This window comes from Staurois parvus, unplaced genomic scaffold (assembly GCF_062004578.1).
Source record: "Staurois parvus isolate SC_StPar_1 unplaced genomic scaffold, SC_StPar_1.0 ptg000287l, whole genome shotgun sequence".
Taxonomy (NCBI): Eukaryota; Metazoa; Chordata; class Amphibia; order Anura; family Ranidae; genus Staurois; species Staurois parvus.
In genome coordinates, this window is record NW_028318083.1 from 23,989,233 (window position 1) to 24,013,929 (window position 24,697).

Genomic DNA, 24,697 nt, shown 5'->3' on the forward strand with positions numbered 1-24,697 from the left:
TTTGAATAAATTGCAAACATTTCAAAACGATTTCAAAATTTTTAAAAAATTAAGCACTGTGAATACTTTCTGGATGCACTATATCTGTTATAACACATACATAAACCAAAACACCTTTAAGGCTAGGTTCACATAAGTGTGGGTATGTGTGTAAATTGTACATATTCCTGCACCTGCATGTAGTCGCACACAAAATGCACTTTGACAGTAAATACACAAGCATGTCTTTAACTCTTATTGACATCCACACACACTTAGTAATGCAGCGCGGTTTCCTGCACTCGGAATCACATGGTGCCAAAGCACTACGGAGTATTCATGTTTGGCCACATTTTAAAAAAGGTGTGGAAACCTTTATCCTGCAAGAAAACGCAGGCACAGCAGCCCATTCAACTGATGCCTTCATACACGTAGCATGCAGAACTGTATTAATGTGAACCTAGCCTAAAACAGTGATCACTGTTAACACTGAATAACCTTATGTAAGGCAGCAAATATAATTTCTTCATGCTAGGCTTCATAAAGTATTTGAACCATCACACATACTGTAAGAAACAATGTTCAGGTATTGATGGTCTTCTTGAATTATGACTTAACTGCTGCATCCTTGGAAATGAAAGGGAAGTATGTCAGGGTACATTCGGCACCTGTAATTAAAGTCTAAAAATAGCATGTGAATACTTTGCACCAATAGCATACAGTATGCTCATATTCAAAGCCCATTCACCTTTTGTATCAATGCCATATTAAAGCAATATTTAACCTAAAGATCAATGAACTACATCAGACATTACATTGTACAAGTGTAAATCCTGGTTCACACATATGTGGTCTGAATTTGATCAGTTTTGTACTGCAATTCAAGCAGCACATGCAGTCCCATTTCATCTGCGATTGAAGGTGAATAGCAAAGGGTTTCTCATGCGGTATTCATACACTTGTGATTGTCTCGCGTTTCACATGTAATTCCCAATGGACTCATTAAAATGCATAAATCGGATCACACTCTTCAAAACTCGCACGGGAACCCTTTTCCAAATCACACTACAGGCCAACCACATATATATATACACAGTTGTGTTCAAAATAATAGCAGTGTGTTGAAAAAAGTGAATAAAGCTCAAAATCCTTCTAATAGCTTTTATTTCCATACACACAAATGCATTGGGAACACTACACATTCTATTCCAAATCAAAACATGAAGAAAAATATATCAAATTTGTGTTGTTCCTCTAAAAAAATTTGAAAAGTGAATATTAGACTGTTAAAAAAAATAGCAGTTTTTGTATTCTTCTTTACAAACTCAAACATTCACTATATAAACTGAAAAATGTTTGAAGATTTTGCTTTCCTTTGAATCACTTAATGAATATTTAGTTGTATAAGCACTGTTTCTGAGAACTGCTGTACATCTGTGTTGCATGGAGTCAACCAACTTCTGGCACCTGTGAACAGGTATTCCAGCCCAGGATGATTGGACTACATTCCACAGTTCTTCTCTATTTCTTAGTTTTGCCTCAGAAACTGCATTTTTGATGTCACCCCACAAGTTTTCTATTGGATTAAGATCCGGGGATTGGGCTGGCCACTCCATAACGTCAATCTTGTTGGTCTGGAACCAAGATGTTGCACGTTTACTGCTGTGTTTGGGGTTGTTGTCTTGTTGGAACACCAATTTCAAGGGCATTTCCTCTTCAGTATAAGGCAGCATGACCTCTTCAAGTATTCTGATGTATTCAAACTGATCCAAGATCCCTGGTATGCGATAAATAGGCCCAACACCGTAGTATGAGAAACATCCCCATATCATGGTGCTTGCGCAACCATGCTTCACTGTCTTCACAGTGTACTGTGGCTTGAATTCAGTGTTTGGGGGTCGTCTGACAAACTATCTCCGGCCACTAGACCCAAAAAGAACAATCTTACTTTCATCAGTCCACAAAATGTTGCGCCATTTCTCTTTAGGCCAGTCAATGTGCTCTTTGCAAATTGTAACCTCTTCAGCACATCTTTTTTTCAACAATGGGACTTTGCAGGGGGCTTCTTACAGATAGCTTGGCTTCACATAGGTGTCTTCTAATTGTAACAGTACTCACAGGTAACTTTAGACCTTCTTTGATCTTCCTGGAGCTGATTGTTGGCTGAGTCCTTGCAATTTTGGCTATTCTTCTATCCATTCCAATGGTAGTGTTTCACTTTCTTCCACGTCTTTCAGGTTTTGGTTGCCATTTTAAAGCATTTGCGATCATTTTAGCTGAGCAGCCTATAATTTTCTGCACTTCTTTATATATTTTCCCCTCTTCAATCAACTTTTTAATCAAGGTACGCTGTTCTTCTGAACAATGTCTGGAACGACCCATTTTCCTCAGAATTTCAGAGAGAAATGCACTGTAACCAGCATGTACAACATTTGCTGCCTTCCTTCCTTAAATAAGGGCAATAATTGCCACCTGTTTTTCAAAGAATGAATGACCTCACTAATAGAACTCCACACTGCTATTATTTTGAACATGCCCCTTTCAATTAGTGATTCAATTACACAGAATCAGCAGCATGCATGTCATGACTGTTGGGTCTGTTGGATTTCTATTACTCTACTACACCTGCTAGTAAATTATTTGCCATGTAGAAATATCATTTCTACCAAAAACACTGATTGATCAGGTTAGTGATGTCTGACTGCTATTATTTTGAACACAACTGTATATATATATATATATATATATAAATAAACGCCCCCACATAGGAAAACATTTCATTTCTACTGTCATCAAATTTGGCCACTGCAAGCAGCATCCCAAAATGCATTTGTGTGAACCAGAGCTTAAAGTGACATTGAACTCAGGTGTAAAAAAATGAATTAAGTCAGGTATGTATTCTCAACTAAAGTACCGTATATACTTGAGTATAAGCCGACCCGAATATAAGCCGAGGTACCTAATTTTACCACAAAAAACTGGGAAAAACTATTGACTCGAGTATAAGCCCCATCATTAGTATCAGTGGGAGGAATAGTGCCCCATCATTGGTGTCAGTGGGAGGAATAGTGCCCCATCATTGGTATCAGTGGGAGGAATAGTGCCCCATCATTGGTGTCAGTGGGAGGAATAGTGCCCCATCATTGGTATCAGTGGGAGGAATAGTGCCCCATCATTGGTGTCAGTGGGAGGAATAGTGTCCCATCATTGGTGTCAGTGGGAGGAATAGTGCCCCATCATTGGTGTCAGTGGGAGGAATAGTGCCCCATCATTGGTGTCAGGGGGAGGAATAGTGCCCCATCATTGGTGCCAGTGGGAGGAATAGTGCCCCATCATTGGTATCACTGGGAGGAATAGTGCCCCATCATTGGTGTCAGTGGGAGGAATAGTGCCCCATCATTGGTGTCAGTGGGAGGAATAGTGCCCCATCATTGGTATCACTGGGAGGAATAGTTCCCCATCGTTGGTGTCAGTGGGAGGAATAATGCCCCATCATTAGTATCAGTGGGAGGAATAGTGCCCCATCATTGGTGTCAGTGGGAGGAATAGTGCCCCATCGTTGGTGTCAGTGGGAGGAATAATGCACCATCATTAGTATCAGTGACACCAATGACTATTCCTCCCACTGACACCAATGACACTTGCTGACCCCTGTTGCAGTATGGTGCTGCTGCAGCCAGCATATGTGGTTGCAGCAGTACCTCTGCACTGCACACTTACCGGCTTTTCCCTCACTCGATTTTCGCGGGTCCGCTCGGCTCCGCCTCCTCGCCCGTGATTGGCCGCCTGTGTACCTTTCCTGAGCTACAGTTCTGGCAGCCAATCACCGGTGAGGAGGCGGAGCCGAGCGGCAGGAGTGAGGGAGTGGCCGGAGTGACGGAAGGAGCAGCGCTTCCTGGATGGATCATCGTGGGAGCCAGGTAAGAGACAGCAGCCCTCTGCCCACCCCTGTATGCGCCCCCCTTGACGGAGCCTCGCGCCCCGGAGCAGCAGATGTCTAGCGGGGGGCTTTAGAAGCAGCGCCCCCTGCTAGACATCTGCAGACGTTGACTCGAGTATAAGCCGAGGGGGGCGTTTTTCAGCACAAAAAATGTGCTGAAAAACTCGGCTTATACTCGAGTATATACGGTACCTATCATTGCTCTCAGCTGTCTTCAAATTCTTTTTTAATGTTGCTCTGAGCCGACTTCCTGTTAAGAGGATGGCTACGTTTGTTCTCCATGGTCTCAATGTATGTAGGAATGCAGCTCTTTCTTGCTCACTCCCGAGATGAACTAGGAACTATGGGATATGTAGGATACATAGAACAGTGCAAATGAGTGCAACTAAACTCACCGGCCACTATATTAGGTACACCTGTTCAATTGCATGGTAACACAGATTGCTTATCAACCAATCACATGGCAGCAACTCAATGCATTTAGACATGTAGACGTGATGAAGACAACTTGAAGTTTAAACCAAGCATCAGAATGGGGAAGAGAGGGGATTTAAGTGGCATGGTTGTTGGTGCCAGACGGGCTGGTCTGAGTATTTCAAAAACTGATCTACTGCAATTTCCTCACACAACCATCTCTAGAGTTTAGAGAATGGTCCGAAAAATAGAAAATATCCAGTGAGCGGCAGTTGTGTGGACGAAAATGCCTTGTTGATGTCAGAGGAGAATGGGCAGACTGGTTCCTGTGACATTCAGATGGCAGGGACAGAATCTGGCGTAAACAACATGAAAGCATGGATCCATCCTGCCTCATATCAACGGTTCAGGCTGCTGGTGGTGGTGGTGTAATGGTGTGGGGGATATTTTCTTGGCACTAGCAAGGTGTGCCTAATAAAAGTGGCCAGTGAGTGTAATGTGCACTGCTGGTTTAAATGAACAAAGGGAGGAGGAAAAGGAGACGTTTGGTAGCTCACAAAAGTTGTTAGAAGGAGGCAGAGGATCTTTATACAAATACTGTAGCTGCTGACTTTTAAGAGACAATTAGTAGTCCGGAGATCTAGCGATGTCCTTACCCGGGCCAATTCTTCACTAGTCTTTGTCACTGCCATCCTGAGTGTGGGAAGCCAAGTGTGACCTCCTGCTGGCTCAAACCTGGCTCTCCACTGTGCAGACTTTCACTCTGCTTGCCTAGGTGAGCTGAGAAGTGGAAGCATGTGCCTATCGGAAATAGGTACCTGCTCCATGGGGAAAAAATGTGTTTACATTATTGGCAGAGGAGGATCAGTAGAACTTCCAATTGTAGGTGAAGTTCCGCTTTAGGAAACGATTTCTTGAAAAATGGATTACAAGGCGCTGAGGTAGTAGGTGTGCATGGATTATTTTTGGAAAAGAAGGATATCATTTAGTGTCACTTTAATACAAGACTTGGTGAAGATCACCATACTCAGCAGATAGGAACATTTCTGCTTTGTCTGTAAATGATGGTGGTTTGGCATGAAACAGATTTTTTTTTTGTCATCACTTCCTTCAATATGCAATACTAATAGTTACTGTAAGTACCAAGCTGCAGTTAAAGGAAATGAAACTGATATATATATTTTTTACATTATCTTTTCTTATAATTAGCTGCAATGTGCTCACTTGTGAAGTGAAAAGTACAGAGTTGGCGGAAGCAAACATAGGAGGTATCTATGTTTGTAGCAAGGAGGATCGGAACCTTAACGGGACAGTGTCATATTATCTATCCACAAGCTGCATCCTCTAATGGCGATGCCCCATATGGTGGTCCCAGTTATTACACATGCGAGTTGTCTGTTGTGCACTTTTAAATGTGAGTGAGATTTAATATGATATTTTAATAAATGTGGTGTTTTTTATGGAAAGCACTATGATAGTCTGGATGTTTTACCTCTGAGTTTTTATCTGTGGAATTGGTAGGTATCATACATGCTGTGAACGGATCCGGAGGAGAATGTTTTTTTAAAATCGACCACATCTACTGACAGCCCTTAAAGGAACAGATACATATGACCTATTGCTCATAGATCAAAGTAGGAAGTGGTGAGCTGCTAATAGTGGTGGGACGTGTGACACATGGTGTGTAATTACAAGCAGGAATTGAGGGATCAAGCACTTGAAGCATAATCTGGTGGAGCACAACACATGGACTTTCTTTTATATTTATTGTTCTTACATTGGAACTACACGTGGATTTTTCTTATTTAGGTATTTATGTATTATTTAGTGTTCATAATTTATTTTGCATTCACAGTGAAGCACAAGTGTGGCGCTGGGTCAATTTAGGTATTGTTAGTTCAGTGAAGTGAAACATATCTGTTTCCAGTAATATATTCCAAACTTAAGCTTCTCCAACCCCTTAGCTGTATTGGTGCCCATATCCCTAACTTGCAAAGTATAGTCTAGGTACAGTCTATTAAAACCTAAGTGCAGCCAAAATCACATACAGAAAACTCAGCAAACAAGGGACATAACTTACAGTTAGTAGGAAGGGTCCCTTAAGCTGATTCATCTTTTATTAGCAAAAATCTTCCTCTGTTGCCCCCACCCCCTTCCCCATCCCACTGCTATACCACGTCCGGTGCAGCAGGCCTTAAAACAACTAACAAGCTTTCATAGGCCCAGGTCCAACATTCATAGAAGCAGTACTGCAGCTCATAGATCATTCCTTCTCAGATGCAGATTCCTCTGGAGCAGAGGTGTCAAACTGGCTGCCCTCCAGCTGTTTCAGAACTAAAAGACCCATGAGGCATTGCAAGGCTGACAGTTACAAGCATGACTCCAAAAGACAGAGTCATAGGACTTGTAGTTTCACAACAGCTGGAGAGCTGCCAGTTTGACACCCAAAAAGATCAGTGAGCAGCGCAGTAGAGACATCCCCAAATCTCAATCCCATTCTACAGGATGTCCCTAAAGTCAGGACACATAGGAAATATTACTATATATATATATATATATATATATATATATATAAAAATATATATCACTATATAAGCTCACCGGACCCTTTGACTTCATTTTTTGGGGTATGCTAAAGGAGAAGGTGTACTCAATGAAAACTACAGATATGAATCACTTGAAGGAACGCATCATGAATGAATGTGCTCAAATTGACAGAAATCTGGAGTCACTGCATCAGGTTCATGTGAACCTTGAAATGCGCATGGAACTTTGCATCTGAAGTGGTGGAAATTACATTGAAGATGTTATTGATTAATATTCCAATGAAATAAAATGCTGTTAAAGAATTTATTGAAACTATGCATTTTGCCTATGTGTCCAGACTTTAGGGACACCCTGTAGTCCAACCTACATTCAGAAGCACAGACTACAGCTCTGGACAAATCATCCAAGTTAGCTCCCATCTTACATTCTGCCAGAAAATGGGTATGTAGACTAGATTTTCAGCTAAGCATAGACAATGAACATTTGTCCGCTATGTACTTTGTCGTTTCATACACAAAACCAAATTCTGTTTGAAGAAAACCCATAAAGCGCTTACTTCACCGACAAACTTTAGTGCTGTGCAAAAGTAAACTATACCGGTTAAAGCACCACCTCCAAGTGTTTAGTGGGGGTTTCCTTTAAGAAGCACATCTATGTCCATAATTTTAAGAAATTTGAAACATGCTTAGATGCCATCATTTATAGCATGAACATTAGCTGGCCTAAAAAAATAGTATTCATATTCGTGACCCCCTGTGACGAAGTTGGAAGGATGAAATGCCAGTGCCAGAACCAGAATGTTTCCGGAGGCGTCCACTGTTTCCAGAGGTGGTGAGACATTGAGGGACCACTGTACTCGATTGCCTGACACCACTATTTATTGTTGATGAGCGCAATTTATGCTTTTGTTTTTTTTTTAATACATCCATTTTGGATTAGTTTACTGTAATACTGGAGGCTTTTTCTTTTTCTTCTATATAATATGTGGCAATTATTGAGCCGCATGGAGTGACCAAGATATCCAGGAGTTGGTGTGCAGTTTTACAAAAAGCATGCAGCACATTTCTTTGCACAAGTCTATGGACTATATGTAGACTTTTTATTTAATGTGATTATCTATGCACCTCATTGATTATTAATTGTTGAAATTTAGTCACAGCGCTGTGAAGTTGGGGTGTTTGAATGAACACACTCTTATTTCATATGTGATTTTTTTTTGGGGGGGGAGGGTAGATAATAAGGTGGCAGCAGTGATTTATGTTTTTGTTTGGGTTTTGAGTGTAGTCAAACTACACGTTGTGTTAATGGTTATATTTTTTCACTATTTTATATATATATTAATTGCATGGTCCTTTTATACTTTGCAGCGTGGGTTTTATTTATTTTACTTATCTTCATGGATACTCAGCTTCCTAGAATGTACTGTATGTTGTAGCAGTCCTGAATGCTGTAATATATAATACAATTTGAGAAGCTTAGATGCATTTGGAGTTATTTCTACATATTATACTGCACATTGCAATTTTATAAAGCATCTCTTCAAATATGCATTTCTTTTCAAATCCACATTTTAATACCATTATTCTACTGAATGGTCAGGATGGTAATGTTCATGGGACAGTTCTTTAACCACTTCAATACTGAGCACTTATACCCCTTCCTGCCCAGGCCAATTTTCAGCTTTCAGCGCTGTCGCACTTTGAATGACAATTGCGCAGTCATGTAACACTGTACCCATTTGACATTTTTATAATTTTTTTTCACACAAATAGAGCTTTCTTTTGGTGCCATTTAATCACCACTGAGTTTTTTATTTTTTGCTAAATAAAACAAAAAACACCTGAAACTTTTGAAAAAATAAAGCACTTTTCTTCGTTTCTGTTATAAAATTTTGCAAATAAATACAATTTTTTCATAAATTTAGGTCAAAATGTATTCTGCTACATTTCTTTGGTGAGAATAACTGAATTTGTATTTTTTTTCAAATGTTTCTATTATTTTTTTCATTTTTATTAAATTTTTTCTTTTTTTTACGATTGTATTTTTCAGCACATTGTGACCAAAGCAATACGTTACCATAGTAACATTGAACCACTCTAAGCAAGTGATCAGGATTTTTTTTATTTTTTTTTTAACACATTATGATTGCTAATACCAATGTATTTAATTGATATTTGCAATCATTGTTACTGAATTAAACAAATTAATTCAGTATTTTGTTGTGATTAGCTGTAATTGGGCAAAACTCATCACATGATACAGATGGGCTGTGATTATCATATGACGCCCAGTCACAATGGCCAGTGTCCTGCCTGGCTGTCAATCTGCTATAGGCTGGGCGGGAAGGTGTTAACCTTGATCGCCTGGCTGGCAACAAGAGTTTAGGCCTAAACCTGATCACAGGAAGGATGTAGTGCATGATGTACTGGCTGAATTAGTTTTCTTTTTTAAATGTTATCCTTTTTCCTTTGTTTTTTTTTCCCTGGGGGATCTGTACAGTAAAACACCCTTCCTGTATTACATTGGCTCTACCCTGAATGGAGGAGCAACAGCAACACTTTTGGACAGCAGCAACCAAAGGAGAGGGTATTGTTAGATGTAGATATAGACAGATTTGGCTAAAGAAATGAATGCCAAAACTGTTAAAGCAGTTACAGCAACATATTTTTCTTTGGGGATTAAGGTTTTACATAAATGAAAAAAGCTGACAAATTTAACTATTGTAAGCAACCTTATCAGTGGTAAATGGTTTGTCTCAACACACTTCCATTTTAGGTAGACAGGTTGGTCTTTTAAAGGATGCTGAAAAATAACAGACTTAATGGCCAGATCACCAGGTGAAAAATTCAGGGGGAAAAAAGACTTATATAGCCACCAAATCTAAGAATTGCAATATATTAAATTTTTGTTCTTGAGTTTAATACTTTTTTTTAGATAGAGTTAGACACTGTTACCTGCCCATACAGGGTACAGTGACAGTGGATCCTGATAGTCACCACAAGTAAGATATACTCACCAATTTATAATCTCTTATTTCCTCCTTGCTGCAAGAGTCCACCCTGAGCGGTTTCTGTTGTTGGGACTTACCCGGGACGATGACATCACTTCCCGTCCCTGGGAACATAACTAGCTGCTCATTCCAAAGCTCATGCATACCTGGAAGCCCCACTCCATTACAAAATACAGAGCAAGGGCTCAGATAATGTAGTGCTGAATGGGCAAAGCAGCAGTGTCTTTTTAAGGATAATGACTTATTAATTAATCATATGTACATTATTTAAATCACAAAAAGCACAATGCAACCATAAGTAGAAGTCAGTAATAAAAAGTTTACTGGAACATAGGTTAACACAGAATTTCTGTTTTTAAGTGTAAAGCTACCGTCTTGCACACAAAGATGGACAGAACCATTTTCCAAGACTAATATGGACACAATAAATATGGAGTTTTACATACAAGATCTGTACACAAAAGTTGCCCCACGTCCATAAAAAAATTACATTTAACAGTGCAACATATACATATAGAATTTTATAATTTAATTATTTTACTCAACATGAGATATGTACGTACATACTAAACACAAGCAACTACCTTGTATTATGTACATTTATAATATTTATAAGTATTTATATTGGATTTACTGATATATACATATTTTACACATAAAGTTCCGAAAGGCACAAGTGTCTATACAACATGTACAAAAATGGCGGGAGCAAACAACAGAGAGAAAAAAAAATAAAAAAAAAACAAATTATTGGTCAAGAGTTCATGATTGCACAAGTGTAATTCATGTGTAAGAAAAATGTGCTTTTAAAGATAAGAAAGGTTTTCCACTAAACCTTGAAAAGTCTTTTATATCACAACTTTCCCAAAACAAATAGAGGAAAAAATACTGGAACTAAAATGAAAATGATAAGAGTCTAGGTTGCTATAATCAGTCTGCCTTCATCATCATCGCTGCTTGAATCGCTATACTGCACAGTCATTTGTCTTGAGATCAGTTCTGTTCTCCTCTGATGTCTAAGGGGTGGAAGAGCTGCGACTACAGGAGACCTGTTTAAACTTTCAGACTTAACCTTCAAGTAGTGATCTGGTTTGGCAGCTTTCCTTTGACTGGTACCGATGCTAGTATGCTGCTTTAGTTGACTTTCTCTGTCAGTTTTCTTATTGCAGGTTGTGCCTCTCTCCTCTGTGGCAGCAACATCACTTGATATTTTAGGAGGCTCATGAACCTGGGATGACACTTGTGCAGAATCAGACTGCTTGATATTTTTGGCATCCACCCCAGAAAGGTTGGTTGGACTCTGGCCAGGTGCTGTGCTACATGAAGAAGATTTATCGGGAACACCTTGGCCATCGACAGACAAAGGACTAATAGATGGGATTAAAGTGGGTAAAGCTATGTTGAGAATTTGAAGGCCTGGAATGTGAGTTTGTGGACTGGGATTGCTCTGGGGAGCAGGAGTTGTTGTTAAAACTTGCAGTCCAACTGCATTTAGAGTAAGTCCAGAAGGATGAATCTGAGGTGCAACGCTTGGGTTTGAAAGACCTAATATGTTCACAGTTTCCATGCTTAATGGCTGAATTGGCTGTAAGTTTGATGCACTATAAGCTGGCATGTTTACTTGGCCAATTGGAATACATGGTACTACGCCATTCATTTCAGCCACACCTATAGAACTTGATGTGTTAGGTACTTCTGCAGGTTTGTCCCCATGAGAACTTGCAGTTCTGTGAATCACCCCCACAGCAGGTATGGTAAGTTGTACTTGCCCAGCTGGGAACGGAACAAAAGTGGAATATGCAGTAAGACCTGCTGGGACAAGCTGAATCCCACCTACTGGAATCATGCTGTAAGGTGATCTTACAGGCTGCTGAGAATGCAAAGGCAAATGGCTAAATAGATGAGTTGGAGCAGCACACACTTGACTGGGCTGCTGAGTAGAGCTGGTAGAGGTTTGTTGACGGTGGTCACAGTCCGCTACAGATGAATCCATTGTCTGCGTGCTCCGATCAACAGGGGAGGAAGGGGTGTTCACAGATGAGGAATCCTGCAATAACCAAAACCATTAATAACATTAACTTGTGAATATTTCCACAATATAACAAGTATTTAAATTATCTGGCTAACCTTGCATATACCCAATATGTGTGATGTCTGGGCTTTTGACTGTTTTTTAATCTGATATAATTGGTAAAATATTAAAAGAGTACAGCTGTTCAATAGCTAAGCGTCCAATTCAGGGTCTAAGCATTCATAGGTAAGCAGGTAAGCACATATATAAAAAAAGAATTGTTATGCTGGCAAAGGAAAACTGTGTTAAAGTCCACCTCCAGACAATTTAAATTTTTTTTAATTTTGGGTAGAACAGGGAAGGGTTACAACCTCTGTCAGTCTTTAAATGCTGTCTGTATCTCCATTGAGATTGTCCTGTTTTGTCCAACAACAAACACTTGAACAGGAAGTGAGAGGAAATTTCCTCAGTGTGAACGCAAATATGAATAAAATCGGACGTTTTAACCCTTATCCACTCTAACACAAAAATGGTTTCAATTGCTGTGTTCCCACTTGGAAGAAATAGTAATATTTAATACTACTGCAGTCAAAGGAGCTGCTAATTCTTCTGAAGGTGCTCGCCCCAACTGGCAACAGCCATTCCCGTGTTGGTTCGCAGGTAGGAGCTGGGGACTGTGGCAAACAGCTGTATCACTGAGAGCAGGTTTTGATTGGGGGAACATATGTGAACTAATGAAACTGAAAGCCATGTGTATTACGTCACTTCAGAGTTCATAACTGTCATTCTCCAGCTTCTGTAGTTGAGAAAGTAGCCAATCAAGCATGATCTGTTCTTGAATAGCTGCAGTGGGGGACAGGGGAGACATTGGGGGTCCAATAGACCCTTGATGTCTCCATACATAGGATCTGCCACCTGCCCATGCAATCATATAGGGGTTTTTTAGCTCCCTTGTAATAGAAATAATGTTAAATAAACAGAAAAAAAGTGTTAAACAATTTGGAAAAATAAAAAATAAAATATAAATAATTAAAAAAAATTAACAGCACCCCAGTTAACCTCCCCCAATACAAAGTGGAAGAGTAGGAGGTAAACATAAATTGTGCTACATATGTGATCTATTGCCACGAATGGCAGAGTAAAAGCAATAGTTCTAGCCACATAATTTATGGTTAACTCTAAGCTGATAACCAGTAAAGGCTTTTTAAAGTGTCACCAAAGTGTCACCTATAGAAAATTTTAGGTACAATACATTCATTGCGATTTCATAGGTGCACACAGTTTTAAGGCTTGACATGTCTTATATCTACATTGCTCAAAAAAATTAAAGGAACACTTTGAAAACACATCAGATCTCAATTGTGAAAAATATCATGCTGGATATCTATACTGATATGGACTGGGTAATATGTTAGGAACGTAAGGATGCTCCATCGTTGGGTGGAAATGAAAATTATCAACCTACAGAGGGCTGAATTCAAAGGTTCCCCCCGAAAATCAAAGTGAAAAAAATTATGCAGCAGACTAGTCCATTTTGCTGAAATTTCATTTTAGCAACTCAAAATGGTACTCAGTAGTTTGTATGGCCCCCACGTGCTTGTATGCATGCTTGACAACATTGGGGCATGCTCCTAATGAGACGACAGATAGTGTCCTGGGGTATTTCCTCCAAAATCTGGACCAGGGCATCACTGAGCTCCTGAGTCTGAGGTGCAACCTGGTGGCATCAGATGGACAGAAACATGATATCCCAGAGGTGTTCTATTGGATTTAGGTTAGGCGAGTGTGGGGGCCATTCAATGGTATCAATTCCTTTATCCTCCAAGAACTGCCTGCATATTCTCTCCACATGAGGCCGGGCATTGTTGTGCAACAAGAGGAATCCAGGACCCACTGCGCCAGTGTAGGGTCTGACAATGGGTCCAAGGATTTCATGTCGATACCTAATGACACCAATGGTGCCATTTTCTAGCCTGTAGAGGTCTGTGTGTCCCTCAATGGATATGCCTCCCCAGACCATCACTGACCCATCACCAAAACGGTCATACTGAACGATGTTACAGGAAGCATAACGTTCTCCTTGGCTTTTCCAGACCCTTTCACATCTGTCACATGCTCTGGGTGAACCTGCTCTCATCTGTAAAAAGCACAGGGCACCAGTGGCGGACCTGCCAATTCTGGTGTTCAAGGGCAAATGCCAATTGAGCTCTACGAGGCCGGGCAGTGAGCACAGAGCCCACTAGAGGACATTGGGCCCTCAGGCCACCCTCATGTAGTCTGTTTCTGATTGTTTGGTCAGAGACATTTCACACCAGTGGCCTGCTGTAGGTCATTTTGTAGGGCTCTGGCAGTGCTCATCCTGTGCCTCCTTGCACAAAGGAGCAGATACCGGACCTGCTAATGGGTTAAGGACCTTCTACGGCCCTGTCCAGCTCTCCTAGAGTAACTGCCTGTCTCCTGGAATCTCCTCCATGCTCTTGAGATTGTGCTGGGAGACAGAGCAAACCTTCTGGCAATGGCACGTATTGATATGCTATCCTGGAGGAGTTGGACAGCCTGTGCAACCTCTGTAAGGTCCAGGTATTGCCTTATGCTACCAGTAGTGACACTGACCCTAGCCAAATCCAAAACTAGTGAAAAACAGTCAGAAAAGATGAGTAGGGGAAAAAATGTCAGTGGTCTCCGCCTGTAAAACCATTCCTGTTTTGGGGGTTGTCTCACTGCTGCCCTTCTAGTGCACCTGTTGTTAATTTTGTTAACACCAAAGCAGATGAAACTGATTAACAGGAGTTTAATTGACTTGATGCTATAATCTGATTAAAAAGTGTTCCTTTAATTTTTTTGAACAGTGTATTTACCCTACACAACACATTATTTTATATTTTACCATAACATTTGTATAATAATTTGTTTGCACTAGAATTCATTTTAATGCATTTTTCCAGAAAATACATATTTGATAAATAGCTGTGCTAAAATTGTGTGACATAAAATATCTTAGAAAATATATAATTGTTGGGAGTAATTTCTGGTAAAAAAAAAAAAATGTAGATTTTACCATGTGTGCAAAAAAATGTTTTAAATGTAGACAATTTAGGTGGTAGACAAATGGTTTATCTTACAGTAGCATAAAGTACCTTGCCTCAATACAATGGAAAGGTAGAAGTTAAATCAAAAACTATTTTACATTTGGGTTTTAGGCAGACTAAATAGGAGATGAAGAAATGATAGGAAATGATGAGATGAGTGAGTGAAAATGGTAACAATGTCATTTACTGGGTTTATCAAAGGAAGACTGATACACACACTGTATTACTGTAAATTCTATTGTAGAAAGGAGAACATACTGAGATTATGCAATAGTTGCCTAAAGTTAGAACATCATATGCATAATTTACACACTACAATCAAAAACTGCACACATAGTATTGTGCACATTATCACTTCAGTAATTCCTTTTGGATCAATTTACTCTTAAAGCAGAACTCCAGGCAGACAAAGTATGCAGATGTAATACATACTGCATTCGCGTCCATGCAGTTCTGAGATTTAAACAGCTCTGCCACACAGCACAGCCCTGTCTCTGTCTGCTTTTTTCTATCAGCATGGTTGTTACACATGCACACTGAAGCCCCACTGACTAACTCCTTTTGCTGCTTCTTTCTCTTCCAGGCTGAACTTTGCTAAGCACTGGATTTCAAGGGGTTGATCCCAAGACAAAGAAGCTTACACTGCTTGCATTTAAAAGCACATTTAATGATGTATTAATAAAATAACTTGTTCCTTGTATACCTGGAGTTCAAAAACTTAAGACAACACAGTTAGGAGCGCTTATCCAAAATGGGTGATAAAACAAAATATCAACCAATAAACGTGGAGGTGTAATAAACAATGTCACAGTTTATTCCAATTAGTGAGTTAGAAAACAGTACACCTTAAAAGGTTCCAGATGAGTAAGGTGCAAAGACCGACCACATAACTCCCTGGTCCCGGCAGATGGTGTCTGCAGTGGACGATCCTGGGCAAGGATGGATGAAGCAGAACCCGGACCCAATGGATGGTGAGTATAGGGACCAGGTGACACCAAGGAAGATGGAAATGGCTTCGCTGCTGAGGGCACCAATGGACATTGGACAAATGTTGCAAAGACTGCTGGAGACCACAGAAAGGGGACACATAGAAGAAAAATGGCCAGTTGCTCTGACCTGAGACTACATGTTTTCGGGGTATAACCCCTCCTCAGGTCACATGACACAAACTGGGAAAAGGGAAGTTTATATAGGAGGGGCCAGGGGGATGAGTCATCTATAGTCACCATCCTACAAAAATATTAACACATTATGTGACAAACATGCATTTTATAAGGAAATGATCATCACGCATTGAAAAAAAACCCTCAAAACATTAAAACATATATATCTATATGTTATAGATATATATATGTTTTATTATTTTTTAAAACACATGATGATCCCTTCCTTTTAAAATGTATGTTTGGCAGATAATGCGTTGTTTTTGTAGGATGGTGACTATGGGTGACCCATCCCCCGGCCCCTCCTATATAAACGTCCCCTGTGCTGATTTGCAACATGTGACCTGAAGAAGGGGTAAACCGCAAAACATGTAGTCTCTGGTCAGAGCAACCAGACATTTTTCCTTCTATGTGTCCTCTTTCTGTGGCTTCCAGCAATCTTTGTAACATTTGTCCAATCTCCACTGACGCCCTAAACAGCGGAGTCTCTTCTGTGCAATTCCACCAGCACTTGACGACAGTTCACTTCGAGTCTGTGAGTGTGTCATTTCCGGAACCCTGGAGGTTGCCGGAGCACTGACCATTTCCATCTTCCTTGGTGTCGCCTGGCCCCTGTACTCACCATCCATTGGGTCCAGGTTCTGAGTCATCTATCCTTGCCCAGGATCATCCACTGCAGACACCATCTGCCGGGACCAGTGAGTTATGTGGTCTGTCTTTGCGCCTTACTGATCCTTTTAATGTATATGGTTTCCTAACCCACTAATTGGAATAGTCATTTAGAGCTCCACTTTTTTGGGTTGATATTTAATGTTATTACCCATTTTGGATAAGTGCTCCTAATTTTGTGCTCATTTGTTCCTTCTCAAAAGGTTCATATGAATTATGTTGAGCAGCTTCCACTGGGGCTTGTTTATTTCACATCCATTTGTAACTTTTTAGCGTGCCTGGATACTTGAGTTGTTTGTAAAAAGGAAAACTTGGCAAAGGTTGCCTCTGTACTTGTTCACCAGAGTACCCGTAAAGACAGGCCTCCTACATTCTTCTTTATTCACTCATTAACAGGCTGACAAAAATAACTGTAATATTTCTACTATAGCTACTAGTTAGATTATAGAAATGAACTTAAGCCAAGTATCTAATAAACCCAAACTGCTGTTTGGTTCTGAACTAATATTTAGAAAACCTATTTTTCAATACTAAATGGGTGTCAAAATGTTTCTAATCCTAAGTTTCTATCATCAAGATAAGCTGCAATTCACAGAAACAAGATAATTGCAACCATCTCCTAGATTGTAAGCTCGAAAGAGCAGGGCCCTCAATCCCCGCATGTTTTGCATTGTATTGGTATTGTTCTGTCACATGTTCTGTCCCCCTTTGTAATGTACAGCGCTGAGCGAACTATTGGCGCTTTATAAATACTGTATAATAATAATAATAACCATGGTAAGTGGAAGGAAAAAAGTACGGAGCAGGAAAATCCCGGCACAATCATCTCAGAAACATAAAAAGAAAAGTCCATCTGATGCTAAAATATCAATTAGGTGGGCATAGCCATTTCTAATATTATGGATGTGTACTGATTATTAGTGGAGAATAAGGATTTAATTTAGTGGTAATTGAACTATTTGATTATTTATATATTCTGCAGATATCTAATATTTACAGTATTTCAGTATCCATTTGGTTCAGTTTGTACTAGCTATGTTTGTAAAACATAAAAAAATAAATAAAAGGATAATGAATATATATATATATATATATATATATATATAAAATGTAAAACTAATCAACATTGAAATTAGGATCAAAAAGACAGGCAGGATAACAAAACCTCTATTACTGATATACTGTAAAAGTATAATTACAGCTAAGGTGTCAAGAGCCCATTTATATTTTGTAGAGCTAACCTAGTAATTTTGCTAGAAAATTGAAATGGCAGTAAACATTCCTAGCAGGAATATAGCATAATTATTCATCCATAAGTTATAAGCAGTGAATTTCTCAAAAGTGACTTATTAATAGTCTTGGAAAGGTTTGCCTATTTTCTCCCCATGGGTACATTAACATTTCAATAAAAGCCACAACAGTCACCAAGGCTGCAAGTTGAGATCTTGACTTGAATAATTTTCTCCCGATTTTCTGAAAGATGACAGACCACTGCTTTCTTAAAGCTTTTTGCTTAAAATTAGGCCACCATATTATCACAAACAATACTAAAACAGAGTGTATGGCAGTGTAGGAGAATGTAGAGAATCTACAGATGGAAGCTGCCCAAGCTGATATTTGCTCTACTGCAGTGAAGCTAAACCTGCTCATCTTTACTGAAAGGCGTATCGCTGTCCCAGAACTAGTATTCATCCCACAAGTAACAGAATGGCAGTGAAGCTTTTAATTTCTGACAAATTCCCTTTAAAACAAAAAGTAATGCTGATTGCCATAGCTATGTCACAGCAGTGAGTAATTTTATATTTACACTTTGCCAAATATCTCATCAACCAGTAGCAAACAGTGATTACTTGATCTTAAAGGAGTGGTGTTTTCTGAAAGATTAAGTTGCAAAAAAAGGGCAAACTTAGGAGATAATAAGGTGTCTCTAATACTGTACTTCATATATATGCCAGCCTTGACAACACCAGGAGCTGGAGCAGTTTTGGTCTTGTTTGACAAAGGTTTGCCAAGTTTTGATGTGATATGGGGGAAAACTGTCTATATTACCTGTGATACAGCTAATTTCTTTATTTCTGTTGAGCCACCTTCTTCTTCAGTACCATCTGGATAATCCACAGACATCTGATGACATGGGGATTTAGGAGAGGATGCTTCACTTCGAGGAGGTATCGTTTTTTGGACCGAAACATCATCACTCTTCCTTTCATGGCTCTCTGGTTTGCAAATGGTTGGTGTGGTTAATGCAGTCATCCTGGTAATCAATGCTTTAGGAAGAATATCCATTGAACTTGTCTGACCAAAGCAATGTGGAATTCGAGAATCTTCATCAGTGCTGGATGTGTCTTGTTGGCTGTTTCGGAAGGGGTAATGCTGAGGACTAGCTGTAACTGATGGGGTAGCCGATAGAACAGACTCTGCTTGACTATCTTCATCTTCATCCTCGTTATCATTGTCTTCATCCTCAACCCCATCAGAATCTTCCCCATCAAAGCCTGCACGTTCACCAGTGTATCTTTGTCTCTCACCTGCAAAAGGGAAAATATAAAAGTTTGCACATTTCTTTATAAAAAAAACCAACCAAACAAAAAAACAAAACATAGTTTCAACAATTTCAGGCAAGTAACCATTTCATAACTTTTTTTAGTGCCAAAATGAGGGCAAGAATATATGACCCAATGGTATAGTTCTGTGCTATTAGCTAAGGATGTAATGTACACTGATTAAAGGAAACCTGTATCAATAGAAGAATGAAGGCTGCAACTGATGAGGATAACTACTCAGTAATGGTTTTCTTGAGCCCCCAATTTAATTTTAAAATAGCACTGGGATAGCTGCTATTTTCCCCAGTGCCTTTTTAAATGGCATCTGGTTTCCATGGCTCCTGTGGGTCTCAGCAGGGGTGCACCTCTGTCTGTGACAGCTGACGTCCAGCACGATCTTAATCAATCAACTCCTGGGCTTCCAGTTTTTCCAGATAGCTCTGATGAACACAATTTCATTTGAGTTTTTTTTATCTATCACAGACTTGGAAAAAGACGTCAACGTTCTAATTATTTATGCAAAAATTATTACAGTTTTTTCTTCCTGCATGTGTTGCATTGTATCACCAAAAGAGAAATAAAACTCTTCTAAAGGAAAACCCACACATTCTTTTATGAGCATTATAATTCTACTACATTACATAAAATTTGCATCAATGTTATAATACAGTTGTGCTCAAAAGTTTGCATGCCCTGGCAGAAATCGTGAAATTTTGGCATTGATATTGAAAATGTGTCTGACTCTGCCAATAACTGTCTTTTATGGATAGTGATCATATGAAGCCATTTATTATCAAATAGTTGTTTGGCTCCTTTTTAAATAATAATGATAACAGAAATCACCCAAATGACCATGATCAAAAGTTTACATACCCTGGAATGTTTGGCCTTAGTACAGACACACAAGGTGACCCACATGGGTGTAATTGGCAAATAAACATTCATTTCCCACATCTGTGGCTTATTAAATTGCAATTTATGTCTGAGTATAACTAGGCAATGAGTCTGCCTATCTCATGTGGATGCACTGAGCAGGCTAGATACTGAACCATGGGGAGCAGAAAAGAACTGTCAAAAGACCTGTGTAACAAGGTAATGGAGCTTTTTAAAGTTGGAAAAGGATATAAAATAAAGATCCAAAGCCTTGAATATGACATTTAGTACTGTCCAATCACTTATTAAGAAGTGGGAAATTCAGGGATCTCTTGATACCAAGCCAAGGTAAGGTAGACCAAGAACAATTGCAGCCACAACTGCCAGAGGAATTGTGCGGTATGCAAAGAAGAAGCCACATGAAACCTCAGGAGAATACAGGCTGCTCTGGAAAAAGACTGTGTGGTTGTTTCAAGGAGCACAGTATGACTATACTTGAACAACAATGAGCTGTATGGTTGAGTTGCCAGAAACAAGCCTTTACTGCATCAATGCCACACAAAAGCCTGGTTACAATATGCCCGACAACACCTTGCTTCTGGCACACTGTAATCTGTAATGACAAAAACAAAATAGAGCTTTATGGTCATAACCATAAGCGCTAAGTTTGGAGAGAGGTCAACAAGGCCTATAGTGGCAAGAATGCCCTCCACACTGTGAAGCATGATGGTGGCTCACCGATGTTTTGGGGGGGGGGGGGGGTGTGAGCTCTAAAGGCACTTGGAATCTTGTGAAAATTGATGACAAGATGAATACAGCACATTATCATTAAATACTGGCAGAGAATTTGCATTCTTCTGCATAAAAGCTGTCCATGGGATGCTATTGGACTTGGACTTTCTGGCAGTAGAAAAAGGTGAAGGTTCTTGAGAGGCCATTACAGGGATCTCAAACTTGTGGTTCTTGCAAGACGGCCACAGACTTTGCATCACCTGGAGGCATTTTGTTGAGATGAATGGGCAGCTATACCACCTGCAAAAATTCAGGGCCTCCTAAACAACTATTACAAAAGATTACACACTGTCATTGATGCAAAAGTATTTTTACTGTATACAATGGACACACTGATAAAAACACCAATTTTAATCTATTTGTTGTTGCCTTAAATACAGGTTACTCCATTGCAAGCATGTTAGCAGATTCCCTATAACCAACTAGTTCACATAATCAATTTATGTTAGAACCAGGAACAGTAATTTAGCTGTGCATGCTGACTACGTCTTCTTTACATTTGTTTTTCACATGTACAAGCTTCTAATCATTAAAAAGTAGTAGTACTGCTTGGAGCTCTTAACCTGGTAATTTGAAATATTCAGATTCGGCAATTTATATTTATATTCACCCAATTAAAAATAAATGTTTAATATATTTTTATTAGCGCTGAACTTACACACACATACACATATCCGTACAGCAGGCCTTGAAATTTCCACTCGCCTGCTTACATTGGCGAGTGGAAATTATTATGGGGGCGAGTGTGTCCCCAGGGCCATCTTGCTGAGCAGGCTTGGAACTCAGGGCCGGATCTGTCACTCGCACTAGGAGCTGTCAGACTGCTCAATAGTTGAGCAAAGTGAAAGCAAAGGAAGGAGTGTGTGCTGTGCTCTCTGCCTCCCCCTAGAGTGCAGTACCCAGCTCTGTGAGTGAAGGTAAAGAAGTACTGCAACTTTTTATAGGGCTGTGTGTGTGTGTGTATTTATATGAATTTGTGTGTACGTGTGTGTGTGTGTGTATGTACATGTATCTGTGTGTGTGTTTGTGTGTGTCTGTGTATGAATGTACATGTGTCTGTGTGTATGTACATACAGTCAGGTCCATAAATATTGGGACAGACACAATTCTAACATTTTTGGCTTTATACACCACCACAATGGATTTAAATTAAAATGAACAAGATGTGCTTTAACTGCAGACTGTCAGCTTTAATTTGAGGGTAATTACATCCAAATCAGGTGAACGGTGTTGGAATTACAACAGTTTGCATATGTGCCTCCCACTTGTTAAGGGACCAAAAGTAATGGGGCAGAATAATAATCCTAAATCAAACTTTCACTTTTTAATACTTGGTTGCAAATCCTTTGCAGTCAATTACAGCCTGAAGTCTGGAATGCATAGACATCACCAGACGCTGGGTTTCATCCCTGGTGATGATCTGCCAGGCCTCTACTGCAACTGTCTTTAGTTCCTGCTTGTTCTTGGGGCATTTTCCCTTCAGTTTTGTCTTCAGCAAGTGAAATGCATGCTCAACCGGATTCAGGTCAGGTGATTGACTTGGCCATTGCATAACATTCCACTTCTTTCCCTTAAAAACTCTTTGGTTGCTTTTGCAGTATGCGTTGGGTCATTGTCCATCTGCACTGTGAAGTGGCGTCCAATGAGTTGTGAAGCATTTGGCTGAATATGAGCAGATAATATTGCCCGAAACACTTCAGAATTCATCCTGCTGCTTTTGTCAGCAGTCACATCATCAATAAAATGCCCACGCCATGACACTACCACCACCATGCTTCACTGATGAGGTGGCATGCTTAGGATCATGAGCAGTTCCTTTCCTTCTCCACACTCTTCTCTTCCCATCACTCTGGTACAAGTTGATCTTGGTCTCATCTGTCCATAGGATGTTGTTCCAGAACTGTGAAGGCTTTTTTAGATGTCGTTTTGCAAACTCTAATCTGGCCTTCCTGTTTTTTAGGCTCACCAATGGTTTACATCTTGTGATGAACCCTCTGTATTCACTCTATTGAAGTCTTCTCTTAATTGTTGACTTTGACACACATACACCTACCTCCTGGAGAGTGTTCTTGATCTGGCCAACTGTTGTGAAGGGTGTTTTCTTCACCAGGGAAAGAATTCTTCGGTCATCCACCACAGTTGTTTTCCATGGTCTTCCGGGTCTTTTGGTGTTGCTGAGCTCACCGGTGCGTTCCTTCTTTTTAGGAATGTTCCAAGCAGTTGTTTTGGCCACACCTAATGTTTTTACTATCTCTCTGATGGGTTTGTTTTGTTTTTTCAGCCTAATGATGGCTTGCTTCACTGATAGTGACAACTCTTTGGATCTCATCTTGAGAGTTGACAGCAACAGATTCCAAATGCAAATAGCACACTTGAAATGAACTCTGGACCTTTTATCTGCTCATTGTAATTGGGATAATGAGGAAATAACACACACCTGGCCATGGAACAGCTGAGAACCCAATTGTCCCATTACTTTTGGTCCCTTAACAAGTGGGAGGCACATATGCAAACTGTTGTAATTCCTACACCATTCATCTGCTTTGGATGTAAATACCCTCAAACTAAAGCTTACAGTCTGCAGTTAAAGCACATCTTGTTCGTTTCATTTCAGATCCATTGTGGTGGTGTATAGAGCCAAAAATGTTAGAATTCTGTCGATGTCCCAATATTTATGGACCTGACTGTATTTGTATCTGTACATGTGTCTGCGTATATGTACATGTGTCTGTGTGCGTGTACATGTGTGTATGTACATTTGTCTGTGTATTTCTGTGTATGTACATGTGTCTGTGTGTATGTACATGTATGTGTGTCTGTACACGTGTCTGTGTGTATACATGTGTCTGTACGTGTGTGTACATGTGTCTCTGTGCGTGTGTACATGTTTCTGTGTGTATGTACATGTCTGTGTGTGTGTGTACAGGTGTCTCTGTTTGTGTGTGTGTATGTACATGTGTCTGTATGTAAACCTACATGTATGGGTGGTTTGGTCAGGTTCAGGATTATGTGGTTATTATTAATGGTACAGTATGGGGCATTTGAGTTACTGCTGGGTTGGATAGTAGGTAGGATATGCTTGGTAGAGTTATGATTTGGTGAGTAAAAGATCATGGGGGGTTATGGTTGTATGTGGTGCATGGTCTAAGTATGATAGAGTGTTTAGGGGGACATTGGAGGCCTTGATGTAATGTGGGGGGACTCTGGGGACCCTGATGTAATGTGGGTAACATTTAAAAGTGTCAGTTCATGAAATAATTTACGACGGAGTGTTTAGGGGCAGAATTAGGGGTGTAGCAGGGTAGGGGTTGTATGGGGCAACTGGTGGCGAGTAACTCTTAAGGCCTGGCTAGTAGCTCAGGACTTGAAATTTTAAGCCCTGGTGTACAGTATATAATGTTTTTGTTTAGGATTGTAGATTTTTGCTTAGGATAGGAAACCCAATTTCATGTTCTCAAACAGATCAACAAGCACCTAAAGCAACAGTGGCACACTGCATGCATGAAACTGTTTAATTTTAACATGTCTGAACATATATATAACACACTATAAATGTGATTATTTTATTCTCATTAAAAATTACATATCACCAAAAACATATAAAAGTCAGATCTTATAGAAAAAAAAAATTAAATTGGTTTGGGTGGCTAGTGTGCAACTATAGAAT

General features: G+C 39.8%; 1 protein-coding gene across 2 annotated transcripts in view; it reads right to left on the bottom strand.

Moving 5' to 3' along the window:
- Positions 1-10,189: 10,189 nt before the first annotated feature.
- Positions 10,190-24,697, bottom strand: part of HIVEP1 (HIVEP zinc finger 1) — a 294,523-nt gene continuing 280,015 nt past the window's right edge. For both annotated transcript variants that reach the window (XM_089682322.1, XM_089682321.1), the window contains exons 8-9: positions 18,872-19,350; positions 10,190-11,937 (exon numbers count right to left, since the gene is read on the bottom strand). In XM_089682322.1, coding sequence (XP_089538448.1) covers positions 10,807-11,937; positions 18,872-19,350 — 1,610 coding nt within the window. In that variant the 3' untranslated portion in view covers positions 10,190-10,806. The remainder of the gene's footprint in view (positions 11,938-18,871; positions 19,351-24,697) is intronic.